The sequence below is a fragment of the Vipera ursinii genome, assembly GCF_947247035.1.
Source record: "Vipera ursinii genome assembly, chromosome: 6".
NCBI lineage: Eukaryota > Metazoa > Chordata > Lepidosauria > Squamata > Viperidae > Vipera > Vipera ursinii.
Window position 1 is genome coordinate 66,535,105 of NC_139515.1, and position 22,084 is coordinate 66,557,188.

At 42.1% G+C, this 22,084-nt stretch overlaps 1 protein-coding gene across 2 annotated transcripts in view; it reads left to right on the forward strand.

The window, feature by feature from the left end:
- The window catches only part of SYN3 (synapsin III), a gene marked incomplete at its 5' end in the record, with an annotated part of 209,914 nt that overhangs the window by 186,302 nt on the left and 1,528 nt on the right, over window positions 1–22,084 (forward strand). The window contains 4 exons of one of the 2 annotated variants that reach the window (XM_083365630.1): window positions 4,159–4,261; window positions 17,586–17,720; window positions 19,997–20,084; window positions 21,286–21,568. In XM_083365630.1, the coding sequence (XP_083221756.1) occupies window positions 4,159–4,261; window positions 17,586–17,720; window positions 19,997–20,084; window positions 21,286–21,568 (609 nt within the window). The remainder of the gene's footprint in view (window positions 1–4,158; window positions 4,262–17,585; window positions 17,721–19,996; window positions 20,085–21,285; window positions 21,569–22,084) is intronic. The other variant, XM_083365629.1, reaches the window with a different exon arrangement.

Sequence of the window (22,084 nt, forward strand, 5' to 3'; positions counted from 1 at the left end):
GCAATGTTAGTAATAGCTCTGTAGCTGAATTTGTAAGCAAATCCTACAAAGAATCCTGGCATAAATCAATTTGAATGTTTTGCTTCCTACAGATCCTAGGCAGGACTAATGCTAGCCAGAATGAATTCAGTTAGGATTGTCTTGTTCCCCACCTCCTCCAAATTTTGTGGTGGAATAGATTATGGAACAATTTGGACATCTCTTTTGCTTTTTAAAGCTATTTCAACAGACTCCTATTCAGCACTTCTTGGATGGCCACATGACCATGCGAGTTTCTTTTAGGTTGCACTAAAGTATTCAGGATGGGCTTATTATGCCTAATTGCTACTGCATTTGAATCTTGTTTGAGACTATTGAATTATTTCCTACCTACACTTACCCTAGAAAGTTTTATACTTTCTTTCCAGCATCTTCTTGTTCATTCTTTCATGAGCAGCCAATTTGTTCCCTTGCTTCAGCCCTAGATTTCCATGACGTTCCTTGTGAATTAGCATGGGCAACCTGTTTGATTCATGGGGTTAATCCGCAATGTCAACAGCACATTCCTAGTACCCTTCTCCTCACACAAACCCAGTGTGGGAAAGAATTAGCTCACCAATGATAATTTATTCTAATTTTAGAGTTTCTCTTCAAGAAAGGTATTCAGATTTCCATCTTTGTCCCCACTGTTTCTGCCTTTCCCAAATGCTTTGTCACCTCACTCTAGAAGTAAAGTGCTGACTACAATGGCAACACTGTTAGGATGATGTCAGTCAAAAGTAAGTATGAGCCATTTCTCCATTAGACCAGCGTTTCCCAACCTTAGGAACTTGAAGATGCTATGCTGGCTGGGGAATTCTGGGAGTTGAAGTCCACGCATCTTCAAGTTCCTAAGGTTGGGAACCGCTGCATTAGACACAGATTTCCATCATATGAGGGCCCTCCCAAGGTATTTCAGAACAGAAACATGGTCTGCAGTATCTCAAGCCCTTTCAGACTTCTGAAAAGCCCCCAGAATGAGTGGGGGAAACTACATCCAAAGTGTTTATAACTTGTATCTAGAGTTAATATAACTAATTTTTCTCCCACTGTAGTGGGTGAAAAAAAGGAAAGTTTAAGAAAAATAAAAGTACAAGAAAAATTTCTCCTATCTGTTGTTCGTTCAGCATGAGTATGCAGCTTTGGATAAAGAGGTTCACTTGCCATCAGATTCTTTGCATTTCTTGAATCAAATAACTCTTTGCTCCCTTTAAATGATTCACAAGGTAAGCCATCTAAGTTGACTATTTCATTAGGCTTAACAGGTGGGGCTGACCCTAATAGGACTTTTTGTTACTTTAATTGACTATAAACTACAGACAGAGTATTTAGCAAGTACTGCTTCTTTACGCAGAGATATGGAAAACTCTAACTCTACTTTTTACTCATGCTGGCCGAGGAGGCCTGATATGGTCCCTATCAGCTCAAGTATTCCAGCCTGCAGGGTCCAGGAGAAGAGCCTTCTCTGCTATTGCACCTGCCCTTTGGAACCTTTTGCCACCACCACCACCCCTCCCAAATGAGGTCAGCTCCAACTCCCCTGACCCTCCATAATAGCCTTAAAGACCTGACTGTGCCAGTTAGCTTGGGGCTCTCATAGAAAAGCATCACAGTGTTGATGGTTAATCGATTAACAACAGATCCCAGTATCCCCCCCCCATGCCATCTTTTAATTGGGCTGCAATATTTCAGTCTTCATAGTATTATATTTATGTCCTTTAGCTTTGTATAGTTTTTATCTTTTAAGATTGTAAGCTGCTCCGAGTTACCCTGAAGTAAGACAGGCAGTCAATAAGCTTTACAAATAAATAAATAATAAAAATACCCAAGGCTACAAATCTTATCCTGGTTTACATCTATTTGGCTTAGATTCAAGAAAGCTGCAGACTATACTGTACAGATCCTTTTAAACCCTTATAAAAGATAAATATAAGGAGATGCCCCTAAATTCAAAAGGAGTTGGAAAGTATGAAATACAGAATGAGATTTTTGTTTTATAGGTCTTCTATGTACTAGATATTTTGACATGATTGCAGAAAGCTTATATGCAGCTTTCAAAAGCAATACATTGTTCGTATCACTTCTATAAGTGACTGAGAACTTAGGTATAAAAGCCAAAAGCAACGTAACAAACTGCAATAAAATGTAAAATAAAGAAACCAAAGGAATAAAAACAGTTGCCAGTAGCATAGTAATTAAATTGCACTGAAATCAAGTGAAATGGAGATCATCTTTGACTTTGCTTTGACAGACATGTCCATGTGCTTTTCTTGGAAAAAATACAGAGGTAGTTTTTCAGTGTATTCTGGATTTTTTTCATTATTATTTTTTTTACTTACTTACTTGCTTACAATTGGGGAATTGTGGACTCTCATCCAATTCTAATTAAGTCTACTTCTAATTAGAATTAGAATTAATTAGCATTAATTAAGCTAAGGTTGCCTAGGTGCTATCATCCAGCAGAGCAAAAGCATTTTACCTATGGTTACAATCAACAAAGAATATTTTAGTGGCTAAGAAGAGAGAGTTCAACAACCAATGACACCCAAATGCTACCGCTGCTGTCTTAATCACTGTCATCTAGTTGTCCAATGAGCAACAAGGAATTAAAGCCATTTGCCCCCATGATCCTTTTCACTTTGGGCAGTGATTGACATAAGAAGAACAAGAAACCATGGGTGGAGATGAGGGATTATTCTCACTGAAGGCATGTCAAAACATGGGGCCACTTTAAACTTTATGTCCATTAAAGAACATAATAGTCAAGAAGATTCCTGTGGTGAGGGATCATCTTCAGATATTTGCAGCCCTGATCATTGCTACAATTGTTTACAAAAGAAAGGAAAGTCCCCTTTGTCATATGGTCTGGATACATCAGGAATTACATTCCTTGTTCTTTATCCAGCCTGGGTTTGTAATCTTCTCTGCAAATGTTTGGAATTTTGGGAATTTGCTGAATATTCAAGAGAATAGAAACATGCAATTAGAAATTCCTTTTGCTTGTTTCAGTTAGACAATTGTTGTGAGACCCTTCATGTTCTTCTAGAGAATTTTCTTCTTTCTTATCTTTTAAAGCAGAAATGGTAATTGCTAGGAGCTCTTTCTCTGCCTACCATGCCTCTATACTTTTGAGATTCTGTTTTAAAAGGATTACGTAGGGAAAGAGCTGCATGGGCTAGTCATACTATTGCTTTTTTCTGAAAAACAAAACAGGAAGAATAGGCACTTTTTTTCTTTTTTTAGAGAAAACAGTTAATTGAACATTTGGTATTGCTTGATATAGTAGTAAGAATTAACATATTAAGACAAAAATAGTACAGTATTTAGTCAAAATACTCAGTACTGAACTAAGAACAGAAGTCATTGTTTTTACAGCTTTCCCAAGAAATATAATGCTCTTTCTTTTCTCACCAAATTGATGAGGACATGGTTATTCTATTTGATTATGTGTTATCAAGTTGGTGTCAATTTTTAATCACCACATACATAGATTATCTCCAGAGTAATCTCTTCTCAACCTGGTTCTTCAAGTCTTCCAATAGTTCACCTATCACCAGGACAATTGAGTCTATTCATCTTGTCATCTTTTTGTCTTTCCTTCCATTGTCTCTTTATAAACTTTATAAACTTCTCAATAGAGCTAGATGTTTGCATAATGGGTCCAAAATATGGTAATTTGAGCCTGGACATTTGTGTGAGAATTTTTTTGTTAAGATCCCTTGCCAATACTGTATTCTTTCTATCTTGCATTTTCAAAATCCATTTTTTTATTTCCTTTGAGTGTCACAGGAAAAGCCATTACAAAGATTTGATCTTTGCAGGTACAGATTCATAGGGCGTTTAATAGCTTTTGTAACACCTTCAGTTCTATTCTACCAAAGGTAACCTGGGGTGTATTTATTGCCTGCTTGTTCTTTTTCAGTTGACAATTGAATGTAAAAGGCAGAAGCTATACAATATATTCATATTTTCTTTGTCAATATGGATTTGAGAAAACTTCTGTATTATTAGCATAAAACCACTGTAAAACAAAGCTATCCATTTTGTGGAAAGAATATTGCTATCCCTGAATAAGAAGCTTGTTTGATTTTTTAAAAAATCACAGTTTAAACAAATAATAATACAATCTGGTTTTGGCAGATACCGGCTTTGGGCAGATTCTGTTGCAGAGATGTTTGGCAGCCTTGATATCTGTGCAGTCAAAGCGGTTCACAGCAAGGATGGGAAAGATTATATCATTGAGGTGAGGAGTTGAATGAATAGAATGTAAGTACATTTAAATAAAGAGATTCAGCATGGCAATCCATCACTTGCCTCTGGCTCCTACCCTGGCCACTGAGCAGTTCAAAAGCATTATTGTGAGTAGATAAATTGGTACCATTCCAGTGGGAAAGGCTAGCTGCATGAAGACAATGGGGGCCAGTGCTGGAGCTGCCCGGATGCTAGATGAGATCGATGGAAGAGGGCCCAGAAGAAGTCACCAACCTGAACACTACTAGTCAGCTGGTACACCTCCATGGTTCATTATAGATAAGCACACAAGCACAAAACTGAACAAACTAGCAGTTAGGCTGTCAGGATACTCTGTAACATAGCATTGTAGAGCTCCTTGACAAATGTATACCATACAAAATTAATAAAAAAGCATGGCAACCCATCCAGACACACATGCAGCTATTTCAGCACTTTGCCTACATACCTTTTTCACCTATTCCATCTTAGAACTGATTCATTTAATTGATTTAATAAAAGACAGAGCACTAGGCTTTAAAATATTTGGATATTAGCTATTCTCAGGTTTACACATCGTGATCAAAAAATTAAGAAAGCACCTTTCCATTCCAGTCTGCCAGCCATTTTCAGGCACTTTCTGTACCTTTAAATTACAAGGAATAGCATCTTTCCTTCTAGGATACACCCTGAAACAAGGTGAATGTTATGAATGGAAATAATAAAGGGCAGGGGAACAAAGCCCCATATTAACTTGGAAAAATAAACCCCAGCAGTTCAGTAACAATGTTCAAGATGCTAATTCCACTCAACTTCCCATTCCACTTGCTTCATTGGTGTAGACAGTAAGTACATGATCTAAAGGAGAGAAAGAAAGAAGCAGAACAAAGTTGAATGCCCTGTAAGAGAGAGGCTCCTGTCTCTTTTCACCACCCAGCTTTTATAGACTGCACCACAATGGGATGTGCAGACTGAACTTTGTGCTGTTTTTATTAGACTTGGGAAGGTAGCCAACTCCGAGGAAGGAAAGAATAGATTACGCACATCAAAGCAGTGATATAAGAAAAGAAAAAGTTTAAGGCAGAGAGAAATGGAACAATGCTAATCAAAGGCTGGCGGAGTCTAAAGATAAAAAACCTCGATGACCTTGTTGGTGACCATCAGACCAGAAAAAGGGGCTTATCCTGCTCCTGTGTCTTTTTAATAATTAAACAAAAATTAGCAGGTGAAACTATTTAGTGCATGGTGCTTTCCAGATGTTTTGCTATAATTCCCGCAATCCTTCACCATTGATCAGGATAATTGAAACTGATAGTTGAACTCTAAAACCTGGAGGGCACCAGCTGATCCAACTGGATTAGCTTTCTTCAGTTTTATTTTATTTTAATCCCATTTATATCCCGCCCTTCTCCGAAGACTCAGGGCGGCTTACAATCTAAGCACAAATCAAATGTGCTTAGCAATAGCCTTCATTCTATGTATATGCCTGCTTATTAGGGCTTTTCCCCCCCCCAAGCGGCATTATTACAAAGTCAGCTTATTGCCCCCAATAATCTGGGTCCTCATTTTACCTACCTCGGAAGGATGGAAGGCTGAGTCAACCTTGAGCCTGGTGGGATGCGAACCTGCAATAATTGCAGGCAGCTGGTGTTACTTAAGGAGGCATTAGCCCACTGCTCCACCAAGGCTCGTTGCTGATTTTAATATTTGTTGCTGATTTTAATATTTCTTCAGGAGATTCTAATATGTATTGCTGCAGTTCTTCTCGTTTGCCAACCCCCAAAATGAAGCCTTGAATCAGAGCTGCAGCTTTTTTGAGATTCCAGCTTAAAACAAAATAAGGAAATTCCCTGAGGAGATTGTGGGTGGCATAAATAATAAAGCCTTCTGTCCCTCTTCCTCAGGGACACTCTAGGTCTAAAAAAAATGAAGTTTTTTGAAGTAAAGCTTGCCATGCTAAGAAAAAGTTGTTTGTCGGAGTGGAGAGGGCCAGACCATGGAGAAGGATGGATATTTGAAAATCATCAAAGCTGAAATGCAAAACCTTCTCAAGGGGAGGGGGGGGGAGAAGATAATCAGGGCAACTGGAAAGAAAAATGAGCAAGTGTCCTTGGCTACCATATGAGGATGCTGGAATGGAGACTCAGTGTCTGCCCTGCTGTAAACTCCACCAACGCAGGGAGGTGAATAAAGCCAGCCTACTGCAACATTCAGGGCCACTGACATATCCAAATAGCTGCATGTGGGAGAGCATTCCCACCCACTGAGCCTTTGGAAGCTGATGAGAACCACATGAGCCCTCCAGGACCAGCGCATTCTTCTGCTGCATAAATGTTCTGCAGGAATCAGTGACAGGTCAAAGGTTATGTGACACAAATGTGCTGCCAGGAAGGGGGGGAGAATCTCCGCTTTTGCTATTTCTTCTCTTCCTGTAAATCAAGCAAGAATAACTGTTGTGTTGGTCACTTTTAATAGTTAACATAAAATTGTACACATCAGAACCTTCATATGGAGGTGGAATGGAGGTGGCTTCAGGCCAAAATCAAATGACCTTTCTTCTGATTATCCCAAGTTATACTTTAGAAATCCCAGGAGTATTGTTGATACAAAGAACTTAAAAGCACAATCTAGGAAAGTTGAAAGCGGCACAGGATATTAGCAGATTAGGCTTCTATGGTACAATTGCTTTGCTTCCTTCTGAAATTTTACAAGAGATCTAAACAATTTTCTGCATTTCTAATTCTCCCATCTTTTGCCACAGCCGTTTACCAGAAAAGGTATTAATTAAGAAGAAAAAGGTAGAATAGGTGTATGATCTTTTTTTTTTAAATTGCTAGATCTAGGAATCCTCTTGTCTGAAAAACATCTCATTTCTGGTCCTACCTCCATGCATGATACAACTTGTCTATTTATCATCATTGTTGCAGCCACTGAAGATAACTCCCTCCCAAATCATTAACTGTGGTCATTCCTTTCCCCATCTTGAAGGAGAGAACATACATTTAAAAAAATGAAGGGAAAGCAAAGTCAAAAGGGCCGTCCTTTAAAAGTTGATCAATATTTCTGTTAGTAGTGATTTCATTTGTGATATACGGAAATCTTCCCAGTAAAAAAAGAAAACTGAAAACTAAGAAAAGTTAAATCGCTCATTCTTTTCCCAGTTGAATAATCCCAGCCTTTAATACAAAGCCTTATTTTTATTTCTCCGTCTGCAAATCTATTCCCACGCATAATTTTCCATCTAGACTATCCCTGCTCCTGAATTGTGTGCATATAGATATGCTTCATGATCCTACCTTGTTGCTTTCTGAGGCCTAGGCCTCAGGTAAAGCCAAATACAATAACTATCTACTCCTAAAAGGTACTAACTGTTGGAAAGACCAGTGCCTAGCCAACTACAGAAGCAGATAGTAAGGAAATTTATGTTTGGAAGAAGACTCAAATCTGGATCATGGTCACTGGATGGGCCAAATCAATAGCAATAGCACTTAGACTCATATATCACTTCATAGTGTTTTACAGCCCTCTCTAAGTGGTTTACAGAGGCAGCATATTGCCCCCCAACAATCTGGGTCCTCATTTTACCGACCTTGGAAGGATGGAAGACTGAGTCAACCTTAAGCCAGTCAGGATCAAACTGCTGGAAGTTGGCAGAATTAGCCTGCAATAGCCTAATTCTCCTATTGACATGCTTCCAGCATCTGAATTTCCTATATAAAACATATATACTCACAGCTTTCCTTGGAAGATCATATAGTAACTGTGACTAGGGGGGCCTTCGCCCAGGTTTGCCTGGTGCGCCAGTTGCGGCCCTATCTAGACCGGGATGCCTTGCATACAGTCACTCATGCGCTCGTGACCTCTCGGTTGGACTACTGCAACGCTCTCTACATGGGGCTGCCCTTGAGGACCACTCGGAGGCTCCAACTGGTGCAGAATGCAGCCGCGCAAGTTGTGTTGGGGGTCTCCCGACACCTCTGCTCCCGACACCTCTGCTCCGTGAGCTGCATTGGCTTCCAGTTGCCTTCCGGGTAAGATTCAAGGTGCTGGTAATGACCTATAAAGCCCTACATGGCATGGGTCCGGAGTACCTAAGGGAGCACGTGCGGCCGGCATCAACTTCCCTCCGCCCAGTGCGCTCCCACAGAGAGGGCCTCCTCAGGGTGCCACCGGTCAGAGAATGCCGACTGGTGGCCCCCAGGGGGAGGGCGTTCTCTGTGAGCGCACCTGACCTTTGGAACCGTTTACCGGTTAAGCTCCGGACGACTCCCGATCTTCGCTCCTTCCGACGTGATCTAAAAACTTATTTATTTGAACAAGCCGGCCTGGTCTGATGGGTTTGGGGTTTTAATTACTGTTTTTAAGTAATTTATTGTATTCGGGCACAATGGTTTAATCTGTTTTTAATTTTTGTATTCTGTATTTTTGGTATTTATTGCCCTGTACACCGCCCTGAGTCCTCCGGGAGAAGGGCGGTATACAAATTAAATTAAATAAATAATAAATAATAAATAAATATATACATATATACATCATATATACATACATACATATATATACACACACACATATATATATACATCATATATGTATATGTATATGTATATGTATATGTATATGTATATGTATATGTATATGTATATGTATATGTATATGTATATGTACATGTATGTGTAGAGAGAGAACTGTGTAGAGAGAGTTTCCTCCTTTAAATTTCTGGGAGTCTACCTCTGTGAAGATCTGACCTGGAAAGTTAACACAACTCAGGTGGCTAGAAAGGCCCAACAGAGGCTTCACTGACACCACTGGATGACATCGCCACGGCTCGTTGCCTTGGAAGAGTGAGGAAGATTCTCAGGGATGACTCACACCCTGGACGGTATCTCTTTAGTCTCCTACCATCCGGTAGGAGGTATAGGAATATAGCTAGCCATACCAACAGGCTGAAAAATAGCTTTTATCCGTGGGATGTTAGGCTTTTAAATGGGACATAATCTTATGCAGAATTGACTTGGGAGGCCGGTGTGTGGTGTAGTTGGTTCACATAGTGTGGTGGGATGGAGGGTTTGTTGTCAATGTGTGTTGGGGGGAGAGAGCACGGGGGGAGGCTCAGCTAATCTCAATGTACACATGTTGCACTTTGACAATAAAGGTTTATTTATTATTATTATTATTATTATTATTAGTAGTAGTAGTAGTAGTAGTAGTAGTAGTATATGTATATGTATATACATATAGGCAATAGAAGAAGGGGACGACAGAGAATGAGGTGGCTGGATGGAGTCACAGTAGGCATGAGCTTAAATGGACTCCAGAAGATGGTAGAGGACAGGAAGGCCTGGAGGAACATTGTCCATGGGGTTGCGATGGGTCGGACACAACTTCGCAGCTAACAACAAAATATTTATTTATTTATTTGTTTTGGTTTTTTTTTTGTTTTTATAAACCGCCCTTCTCCCGAGGGACTCGGGGCGGTGTACAGAATAAGGTAGGTATACAGAATGAACAATAGTGAAAAAAAAAGAATAGTAAAAAACAAACTGGGACCCCAATTAGAGCTATCAGGCCAGGCCGGACTGCTGGAACAGGTAAGTTTTTAAGTCACGCCGGAAGGTGCGGAGGTCGGGGGCCATCCGGATTTCGGTTGGTAAGCTGTTCCAGAGGGCTGGCGCACCGAGAATGCCCTCCCCCTGGGGGCCACCAGCCGACATTCCTTGAGCGGTGGCACCCTGAGGAGGCCCTCTCTGTGGGAGCGCACAGGACGGTGGGGTGCTGACATTGGCAGAAGGTGCTCCCGTAGGTAGTCCGGACCCATGCCATGTAGGGCTTTGTATGTCATTGTTAGCACCTTGAACTTCACACGGAAGGCAACTGGAAGCCAGTGCAGCGCACGGAGGAGAGGTGTGATATGGGAGTATCGGGAGGCTCCCAAGAGTGTCCGTGCCGCTGCACTTTGCACCAGTTGAAGCTTCCGAGTGGATCTCAAGGGCAGCCCCATGTAGAGAGCGTTACAGTAGTCTAGGCGAGAGGTCACAAGAGCATGGGTGACTGTACGTAAGGCATCCAGGTCCAGATAAGGCCGTAATTGGCGAACTAGTCGAACCCGGGAGAAGGCCCCCTTGGTCACAGCTCCTATGTGATCTTCCAGGGAGAGCTGCGAGTCTTGGAGGACACCCAGGTTGCGGGCCCTATCAACAGGGTAGTAACTTGTCCCCGATGTTAAGGGATGGGATGTTCTGAGTATCCTGGCTTGCCGGTACGTACAGCCATTCAGTCTTGTCCGGGTTCAGTTGAAGCCTGTTCCTCCCCATCCATTCCCGGACCGCTTTCAGGCAGCGGGACATCACGTCGAGGGCATCACTGATGTTGTTTGGAGTTGAGATGAAAAGCTGGGTGTCATCAGCATACTGATGGTACCCTACTCCAAAGCTGCGAATGATCTCACCCAGCGGTTTCATGTAGATGTTGAACAGGAGAGGCGAGAGGACCGACCCCTGAGGGACTCCGCAAGCGAGAGGCCTCGGGGTCGACCTCTGTCCCCCTGCCAGCACCGACTGCGAGCGACCCTGGAGAAAGGAGGAGAACCAACGCAGAACCATGCCTCCCACTCCCAGTCCCCTGAGGCGTCGCAGCAAGATACCTTGGTCGATGGTATCGAAAGCCGCCGAGAGGTCTAATAAGACTAGGACAGAGGAATGGCCCCTGTCCCGGGCTCTCCAGAGATCATTTATCAGAGCGACCAATGCCGTCTCCGTGCTGTAGCCCGGCCTGAAGCCCGATTGGTACGGGTCTAGATAAACCGCTTCATCCAGGATCTGAGGAAGTTGGTGCGCCACCACGCTCTCAACAACCTTCGCAAGGAAGCGAAGATTGGAGACTGGACGAAAGTTATTCAATGAGGATGGGTCCAAGGTGGGCTTCTTGAGGAGAGGTCTCACCACCGCCTCCTTCAAGGTGGTGGGGAAGTGACCCTCACTCAGAGAAGCGGAGATGACCGTCAGGAACCAGCCTCGTGTCCCCTCTCGAGCTGCATAAGCCAGCCAGGAAGGGCACGGGTCCAGTAAGCATGTGGAGGAGCTCAACCTCCTCATAATCCTGTCCACTTCTTTAGGAGTCACAGGATCAAATTCCTCCCAGATGACGTCGACAAGACTGTACATGCCTTGTTCTTCCAGCTCAGCCCAGTTGGAGTCCAGGCCGGTTCGAATCCGAGCAATTTTATCCAGCAGATATTGACCGAATTCCTCGGCTCGACCCTGCAAGGGTTCCTCCCTCACCTCTTGGTTCAGTAGGGAGTGAGTCACCCTGAACAAGGCAGCCGGGCGATTATCTGCAGACACGATGAGGGTGGAAAAGTAGTTGGATTTTGCCACCCTTATCGCAGCGAGATAAGACCTGGTGAGGATTCTTAATCGCAATCGGTCGGATTCGGATCGACTGGATCTCCAACGGCTCTCTAGGCCCCGTCTCCGACGCTTCATCTCCCGGAGCTCTGTGGTGAACCATGGGGCTCGCTGGGATCTGCACCGGGTCAGAGGCCGCAAGGGTACAACTCGGTCCAGAGCCTCCGTGGCTGCCTTTTCCCAGGCTTCCACTAAGGCATCCGCCGAGCTGTGAGCAGGGAGTGCATGTGCGTCCCCAAGCGCTGCCTGGAACCTATCAGGGTCCATTAGGCGCCTAGGGCGGTACCATCTGGTTGGCACCGCGCACCCACGGCGGGGGGTGGCAAAGGGGAAGTCTAGCCGCAGGAGGTGATGATCGGTCCATGACAGGGGCGTAACAGTCGTGGCACCCCCACCGATATCATCGCGCCACCATCCAGACAAGAACACCAAGTCTGGGGTGTGGCCTCTCTCATGAGTCGGTCCAGAAATTATTTGCGACAGGTCCATGGCTGCCATGGAAGCCATGAACTCCCGAGCCAGATCGGACGATCCTCCCAGGGACGGTAGGTTAAAGTCGCCCAAGACCATGAGTTTTGGGAATTCAACCACCAACCCTGAGAGGACATCGAGTAGCTCGGGCAGGGCTGCCGCTGCACGATTAGGTGGTAGGTATGCCAGCAGCAGGCCCAACTGCGCCCCCGGGCCGTATCTCAGTAGGAGAGACTCACACCCGACCATCTGAGGGACGGTGGTCTCTCACGGGCTAAGGGATTCCCTGATGATAACTGCCACTCCCCCGCCCCTCCCATGGGTCCGAGGCTGGTGCAGCACCTGGAAACCTGGCGGGCAGAGGTCAACCAGAGGGACACCACCCTCTGGGCCCAGCCAGGTTTCCGTGATGCAAGCCAGGTCCGCGTGCTCGCTCTCCACTAGGTCACGAACAAGGTGAGCCTTGTTAGCTACAGACCTGGCATTCAGGTAGACCAGCCTTAGCATAGGAGGCTGCACACCTTCGCTCCCGGGTCCTCCGGGGAAGTACAGAGGGTCGGAGCGTCTCACCGCTTGTACAGAGCGGAGATGACACTCCCGGTGACGATACGGCCCTCTGTTTGTGCACCTTCTGCCGTTCCCCACCATCCTGGGAATAGGATGTTCGTCAGTACGCCATTGGGTATTGTCGGCGACTGGTCCTCGTTTCTCACCATCGCGAATGGTCGTAGGCCTGGCCTGCGTTATGGTAGCCGGAAGGCCTGCCTTCCCCGAGCAGCCATACTCTTTTCCCGCCCCCCTCCCTAACCCGACAAAAAAACAAGAAACTTAACCAGGGGCCTCTTGTTGGTCTTGTGATGGAGGCCCCTGACCCTGCCTGGCCATCTCTCAGAGGCCCAATGGTCGGGCCCGTCATCGAGGTTTGATGTATTGAAGGCAGGACGAACCCAGGAGAGGGGGGAACTCCTGAGGGCGAGTAGATCTATGCTAGAATATTGAAGAAGCATAGGGAGCATTGGGGAGCATTGGGAAGGCGGTCCCCTGGGTGGAGCATTGGAAGGAGGGTCTAGTCGGGTAGGTGGGTATCTGGACCATCATCCAACCACTGCCACTTGGTTGGGTGAACCCCAGAAGCAGGCCACTCCCCATCCTCTCACGATGGGTTGTGATTCTGCTTCTGGGGGTGGTCCAGGACCCACTCTGGGTGAAGCATACCCCATAGAGCTCTCACCTCTATGGGGCTGCAGGTGTAGGACAGGCCACTCTGCCACTGTGGCTTACACCCAGGCCCGTCATGTCCTGTGGGGCGAGGGAGGGCAGGGGGTTCGGAGCTGGTGGAGGCCAGATGCTGATGGCCTCGGTGGTCTAGTCGCCGTCATCTCCAATGGTCAGCTGCATCCTGGCGTCTTTAGGGTGTTGATCGGCACCGAGATACCGTCGGCATCTAGGGTGCGGGCCGGGGACGCCACGCCGCATCTAGTGGTGCTGCCGTCGAGGGGTTTTCGGTGAGTTGGTTGACCGGGGCCTGGAGAAGCTTAGCGCCGCTGTGAAAGGTCCCTCGGTGGTGGTCGATCGGGTCCGCATAGCCGGTCTGCGGCATCTCCTTGATCCCAGGGAGATGCCGCTGTTGTTCAGGAGCAGGCCAGGAGGTCGAGGCAGGGTAACGACTCCGGTCCTGCTCAGGGCGGTTGCTGCGGCTGCCTCTTCCGCCGCCTAGCTGATCCATTTGATCCGCGGGGTCTTTCCTGATCATCCCAGGTGCCGCTGTTGCCCAGGGAGCCCACCGTTTTTAAGCACTGCAGTGAGAATTACCTTGGAAAATGAGAATCACATCCAAGATCCAAAAAAATGTATTATCTTTAATAAAAGGGAATTTCAACAAACCCTATAGGATGACTGCAGAATTGCAGCAAATGCTATAGAACAGTGATGGCGAACCTTTTAGAGACCAAGTGCCCAAACTTCAATCCAAAACCCACTTATGTATCATTGGGTGCCAGGTGGGCATGGCCCATTGGGTGGGCGTGGTACATTGGGTGGGCGTGGCTGCAGTGGTAATGGCAGAGTGAGTGGGACTAAATACTTCAATCAATTCCAACTTAGTGAGAACTTTTTTTCCCGCGAGAAGTTGAAATTGATTGATTGATTGATTGATTGAACTTTTTTTTTGCACATGGCAGTGGAGGCCTAAAGTGAAAAGGTTTTATAAAACCCAGCTGAAGGCTTAGGACTGGGGCGACAGTGCACGTGCCCACAGAGAGGGCTCTGTGTGCCACCTGTGGCACCCGTGCCATAGGTTCACCACCACAGCTATAGAATGAAACCTTATAGAATGAATATTCCTATTGATATGCTTCCAAAAACAGCTGAAGTATTTTTAATAATCTTTTAAGTCAGAAGATCAATCAAATCAATAAAACAAATCTTTTTGAAATATGCATTCATTTGGGTTGTTGGCTTGATCTCCGAGCTTGGCGATTTGGCTGCAAATGTTTTGTCTCCATTCTGGGGGGGGGAGATATCTTCAGTGTGCTTTGAACTGTGCTCATCTGTCAGAGCACTGGCCTTTTAAATACTTTTTCGTGTGTGTGTGTGTGTGTGTGTGTGTGTGTGTGTGTGTGTGTGTGTGATGTAAATTGGTGTGGGTGTTATTTGTCTGGATGCTTTCATCCTATTCTCAAATTGTGCATAAAGTTTGAGTTGGCATGTTATTTTTAAAACATTCATGTATGGATATTTATTTCCTATTACTTATATACTGCCACAGTTGTGCACCTCTAGGTGGCTTGCAAGCCTAAAAGCCAAAGTATATAGCCATATGAGAATGCACATTAAAAATAATGTACCATTAGGATAGCACGCTGTCAAACAGATAGCAAGCAAAGGGCAATGTCCAAAGGCTGTTTGTGTGATATATGGAAATTTCTGAAACAGCCATGTTTTAATATCTTTCTGAAGATGAGTTAAATCCACTGAGATCTCCTTAGCAGATGACCACGTTGCAAAAATGTTCATCTTCCACTTTTAGATTAGCTGCTGACACATTGGCAGATGAAGATACTTTTTTTTAATCAAAATGGAGATAATCCAAATTTCCTGACTCATGAAACTCATGGAAACAGGAATGTTTAGCTTACACAGTTCATGGAATTGAGGAAATAAAAAAGGGGCATTCCATGTAGATTCCTTTCTTTGACCATATCCCTCCTTTCTTTGAGATACTTTTATCAGGAAAAAACAAGTCTAATGGAGACAGCCACAAACCTTGTACAGGGTAAAGGCCAGAACTGCATAGCTGGGTCAACCTGTTTTTTTTAATAACCTGCCACATGAATGTCTTGTTCCCAGAAACAAAGAAAATCAGTTTTGCACTGAGTTTCATCTGTTTATCTCAGCATTAGAAGGTCATTTTTTTAAAAAAAAAATTGCTTCTTGTTTAATGCAGAAAGCTTTATTTTCCAATATACTTTAATAACGTGATAACACTTGTGATTTTTAAGCTTCTATTGCTGCTTCTACTTGTTTTAATTTTATTTTACTTCCTATTTCTTTGCTGTATTTTCTTTTTACTGTTGAATTTGAACTGTAATTGTTTTTGAGGGTTTTTTTTAATGGAAAGCAATATGCAACTATCAGCTAGTTTGTAGTAGATAAGGCATCAGGTTAGAAACCAGGAGAGTCCTATTCCTGCCTTGGGCACAAAGCCAGTCAGATGGCCTGGAGCCAGCCAGTGTCTCTCAACCCTAGGAAGAAGGCAAGGTAAACCACTTTCAAAAAACCTTGTTAATAAAATGCAGGGAATAGTCCCAGCAATTGTCAGGAGTCAACAATGACTTGAAGATATAAATAAAAATGAATTATTATTTCAGAGAGGCATCTCAAGGTCACAGCAATCCTCACCTGGGTCCACTAGAAGAAAGTTTTTTAGAAATTATGAGCTAATTTCCCCAATTGTGATTTTATAAGATCCACCCCATCTTTTGTACTAAGATGACTGAGACATAAAAAATAACAGTTTAACCAGTTTTCTGCAGCTTTGGTTACATACTACTTTAGAATTGGAAACATGATACCCAGGGCTGGAGAAGGTGGCATATGACAAAATGTGAGTTACAATGTTGGGACACAAACTACACAATATACATATTTATGTGCCGCATTGGGATACAAGTAGAAAATGCAGAATTTGTGTTGCAGTGTCACATTTCATCATTTTCACATTATTGCAGACCCTCATGATTGGCAGGGTTACTTTCCAAGTCATGAACTTGTGTCCTTTCCTTTCACCATTTTGGTATATCCTTGGTCACAATGTTAAACATCAGGAGGAGGTGAACACAGTTTTTGTAATTTTGAAAACTTTTGCCACTTCTAAGCCTATTGATGTTTTCTTTTTCATCAAAGATCTTCTGACTACATATGGAGTCAAAGAGAGAGTAAGTTGACTATTATCACTCTGATGGAGAATATCCCAATTGCTATCTCATTGAATAGAACTACAACGGCTTGGGAGATATGAGGGCACCATCTTGTGGTCAGAATAAGCATATAGATGTAATTTCAGAGAAAATATTTTTCACATGAAATCTAAAACTATTAGATAAAAATGTAACTAAAGAGAGAAGAAACATGCACCTGGTTAATGTGTATTGGTTTGTGAAGAGTGGCATTCTTGCTCATCTTATATTGTAATTTTATTTTTCCACTCTGCAAATTTGCACAGCATTAAAAACTTGGCTTTGCTGTCAAATCTAGGCCCTGACAGCATGGGTGAGCCTGCTTCTTGGTTATATTGATTGTGCAATGTTGTGGTTCTGAGCTATTTATGCTACTTTATGCAGTGTTATGTTTTTAATTATTGGTTGTGTTTTTATTATTTTTATTTTGTCATCTGCCCAGAGTAATTTATATTAAATGGGCAGGCATATAAATGTAATAAATGAAAGTATGTTGGCTGGCTTTTCACCTTATATTATGTCAAAATGTGGTGCTGGTTTAAAAAAACTGCACAAACTGCACAAATCCATCCAATTACAGTTTACTGAGCAAACTATCATTAGGCAAACCATGGCTTAGCATATTATATATAATGGAGCAACGAATAGGGAAGATTTTCAGCCAAGACAAACTGTTAAATTGCTCAAGGAAAACCTAAAATTTTCTTTCAGCATTTTACACATTAGTTAGATCAGTTGTAATCTCATTCTTGTGAAAACTGGAGAGCTTTTATGCTTTCCTGTGTTTGAAAAAGTTGATTATGCTCTAACTTAACAAACATGAGTGATGTCATTGAAACAGTGTCACATTTAAAAAAGTTTCTGAATTGTACGGAAACCAGATACACAAGAGAGCGAGAAGCAAAGCCACCATGTTCTTGAACATGTGTTTTTGCAGTGTCTGAGCTTTTCTACTGTACTAGCAAACATATCCAAATTGAAAAGAATGTTTTCCTTGTTTAAACAGGTAATGGACAGCTCAATGCCTCTGATAGGAGAGCATGTGGAGGAAGATAGGCAACTTATAGCTGATTTGGTGGTCTCCAGAATGACACAGACTTTAATGACTGTGGGAACTTCTCCTTCACCTCTGAGGCCTTGGGTAAGAGCGGGAGGCATTTTTCAGAGAAATTAATTTAATCAAGTGTCTGATTTTCAAATGACATCCAAATACATAGACCTTTCCAATACTTTAATAAAAAAATTACTCTGAATAAAATACTGTGCTTTTTTCTAAAAATCCCCAGACAAGATATGTAATTCTTTACTTTTTATATAACACAGTAGCTGATGCTGCAATCTGAAGCGTAAAGCTGGACAGAGGGGAAAAGGACTTGAAAATTTCTTAAAGTTGTTTTTACAACAGCATAGACAACTGTAGAATTGCTTGTGTAATTTTCCTTTGTCTCTATCAAGGTTTATTTTTAAAACTTCAAAGCTTATCTTTAAAGAGTCAGGTGAAAATACTGCAAATAGCTGGAAATATTTATTTCATCATCTGAATAAAGAGTTGATACAAGGCATACTTATTACCTTATTGGACAGGTAGCCAAAATAGAAGATGTGCAGATATCTGTATGAAATCCATCCCTTAGTGTTGTTAATTTGTGGAGACAGCAGTCATATTAGCCATCTCTTCCAAATATTGTAAGCTGTCAAAGTCCACTGAGCCAATAAGCTTCTGAATTAAGGATAGAAAAATGTATTTAAAAGCTACTGAATGTTAAATAGCAAATGTTCTTGACTTGGAAACACATTAATCGATATATGGGGTTTTTTTAATTGTTGCATAGTGTTCAACCGCAAGTCAGACATAAGTGTCCTTATTTTAGAAACAAACTCATTCACAGTATTCACATTCACAGTATTAGTTGTTCTCCAACTAACCACTAAGAGTGCCATGCAACCCTGGGAGTGATTGGTGGGCTGCCTTTTCATTTTGTAATTATTCTTTTTAACTTTGCTTTAATCTGGTTTTTAACTGTTTTTAACTATAGCATTTATATCATTTTACTGTTTTATCTGTAAACACCCAGAGGCATAAAAGTGTGATGGGCAATATAGAAATTTGATACATACATATATATCAACGTACACATACATACATACATACATACCGCTTCCAAGCCCACGGATGGCATGTGTTTGAATATCACTTGGAATTATAGCAAAAGAGAAATATTATTCTCATGTTCTTCTCTTGGTTTTCTAACTTGTTGCTATGGGAAGCTGATTACTAGACCAGACCTCTGATCTAATAGGTTGCTTCTTATCCCAAGATCAAAACTATGGATAAAAAGTAACTAAACCCGAGTGTTTCTAAATCCCTATTTATTCATTATAAAGAATTAAGCATCTCTAATTTTTTTCCAACTAAAGGACTTTTAAATGTGGTGAGGTTGACTCAGATCAAAGCCCATATGTAAATTTCTAAACTTAAAAAAAAAACAATATAAAAAAGAAATTAGCATTACTATAAAGGAGACTTTCCCTTTGGAGAGGATCCAGTAGGATTTCCCTTAAAGTCCATTATGGCACTCTAACAGGTTCCTTATCATCCTGATGTTCTGCAGGTTGTTCAAAACCTTATAAAAGACCCCAGACAAGTCTCAAGATTGCAAGTTTGTCTTAAGCAGATTTTAAGATAGACTGTACTACAATTAGTTATGCTTCATTAAGTGAACTTGACTGTGACATAAAGCAGCATGACAATAGGATTTTGGCTTATTAAAGGCTATGCAGAAAAGAAAAAGTCAGCTTTCCCTATTGTATTGCGTGAATCTGCACTTACCTAATTTTTTCCTTTCACTCTGATAAGGAATAGAAGTTCAAGAAGTGTTACACATTTTGCTAAAGTAACATAGCTTCCATGCCCATCAACAACATATTCTCATTTATTCTAGCTACAGTCAAGGATTAACTATAGATAATGGCTTATGATAGACAATTGGGTCATCATTCTAGAGGTATTTCCTTCCCTACAGACTTATATAGGTAAAAAAGCAGAGTGAGTGGAAATGCCTTCCAACTTCTTGCTAACTTTCCCATCAACTTTCCTTATAGAAAGCAGGCAGAGTGTTGGAAATGGCAGTCATGTGACTGCGGCTGAGCATGAAGCACAGCAGCCCTGAAACAGCCGCAACTTTGCCAAATTTCAATCTCACAGGAGTCACAAGTCCTGAATTTTGGACACATTCTTTAAGTTAGACCATTTGAGGCATGTTAATTCAAAAATGGTTACCCTATGATGCACTATTTTACACAGTTTAAAGTTGCAAGCAATCAGACACAAAAGTTTTAGCAGTAGTTAATTTGAAGTTGCTATGGGCAATACATAACAGATTTCTGTTGATTCTTTTTGTGATATTCTGACTGTACTATCTTTATTTCAAGCCTCCATCACTGAAATCACAAATGCCAGGACCCCATCTTGGACAGCTTTCCCAACCCCGACCACCACCTCAAGGTACTACCTCTACTATATAATTTTGAAGCAAACTTTTAAGAGTGAGGTACTAGTTTCCTCTGTAAATGTATGAGTAGTGAAATGTGGTTGTCGTGATTTCTGCAGATTGTTTCAGAGGAATATGGTGACAGGGCAAGGGTAAGTTTAATAAATTACAGCAGTATTTATAGAGAAGGCAAAAAGATTAAGAATATATATTTTTCTCAGACAGTCCATCCTGAAAAAATATTAGACTTAACATCCAGGCTTAATAAGAAAACAGAAGCAATGCCAACAAAAACTTGAGAAATGCTGAAATATATTTTTGTTTCAGTTACGCAGCTTGCACACAAATTGAAGTTACAGATTTCAAAAATTAAAGAGCAGAATTTAAAACGCAGCTTTATTAGGGGAATGTTAGTGAACTGAGACAATAAAGTTTTTTTTAAAAAAAAATCTTTTGCTAAGTTATAGCAAAGATCTACAAACGTCTGTGCCAGTGGGTATGTGTGACAAGAGACGGTAATGGGAGTGCCCAAAGGAAGTGGTTTTCCTCAGAGACTTGCCATTTACAAAATGGCTGTTAAGAGTTGGCACCAGTGGACAGAAAACATTAGTTTGCCAGAAGAAAAGTAAGGACCCACCCTTCTTTTATCCTTTCTAATTTAGTGTATTTGGTATCAGCCTCAGTTAACCTTTTGGCAGTTTCTCTGTTCATAGCTACTGATTAGTTAGCTATTCCGGGGGAGCCATACACTCAAACCTTTTATTTATTTATTTTTATTCATTTATTCTGTTTATATACCACCCTATTCCCAAAGGACTCAGGGCGGTTTACAAGGCAAAAATTTAAAAACAATCCAATATAAAATTAAAATTAAATTAAATTAAGTCTAGCCGCAAAAAATAAATCACAATTTAAAAACATTAAACCCCTCAGTCAGACCAGATAGCTCAAAGAGCCAGGTTTTTAGGTCCCGGCGAAATTTTAAGCCCTACACTCAATATTTTAAAACCCTTGAAAGTTTTCATATTCCTTAGAACTCTTCATCAGCTAAGGTTTATAATTAATTATAAGTGATTGATATTCCAAGAAAAGGGGATGTCCAGTCTTCCAACAAACTGGTACCAGTTCACAGTCATAATGTTAATGACAAAGATCGTACCTTTCATATAAACCAATCTTGTTTTACAGACCAGTGTTTCTATTCCTTTGCTCCAGGTGGCCCATGGCAGCCTCAAGGATCACAGTCCATACAGCCAGGTGCCCCACCCCAGCAAAGGCTGTCCCCACAGGGTCAGCAACCTCTGAGCCCTCAGTCCACCTCATCACAGCAGCAGAAGTCACCTGGATCTCCCCAGCAAACAAGATCATCAGCAGGAAGCTCACCAAGCCAGCCTTCCAAATTAGGCACGTTTCCCCCCCAGCAACCTCGACCTCCGGCACAAGGATGGGCTCCTGGCCAAGGATTCAGTGAACCTTCCAAGCAGCATCCTCATCTGAAGTATGTGGGAAATTTTTTACAATGGATAATTCTTGTAATTTAAAGTTAAGGTTGCTACAGGTCAAGCCATTATCAGTGTCCCCAAACTGCTGCTGAAAATGTTACCTAACCTGGCAACGAAATGTTCAGAAACCAACCCACAAGCTTGGAGAATGAACCTTCACCCACTTCTCCTTTTTGCTGGCAATGTCAAACGTTACAGATAAATCCCAACGATACAGTAGTGTTAAAAGTTTGTGACCCTTTTGAATTGTCATTATTTTGGCATAAATATTATATAAAGCATCACAGAAGCCCTAAGTCTAAATTTTAAAAAGCGTATTAAATAAGTCAAAAATATTGTAATTCTTCATTTTTTATTGAGGAAAATGACCCAAAGCTAGATATATATGGCAAAAGTATGTGAGCCTTTGCTTTTAGGAATTGGTATGCCCACTTTGGTCAGCAATAACTAATTATTTCTGGTAACTGTGAATCTCTTCTGAACAATAGCCTGAATGAATTTTAGCCCATTTC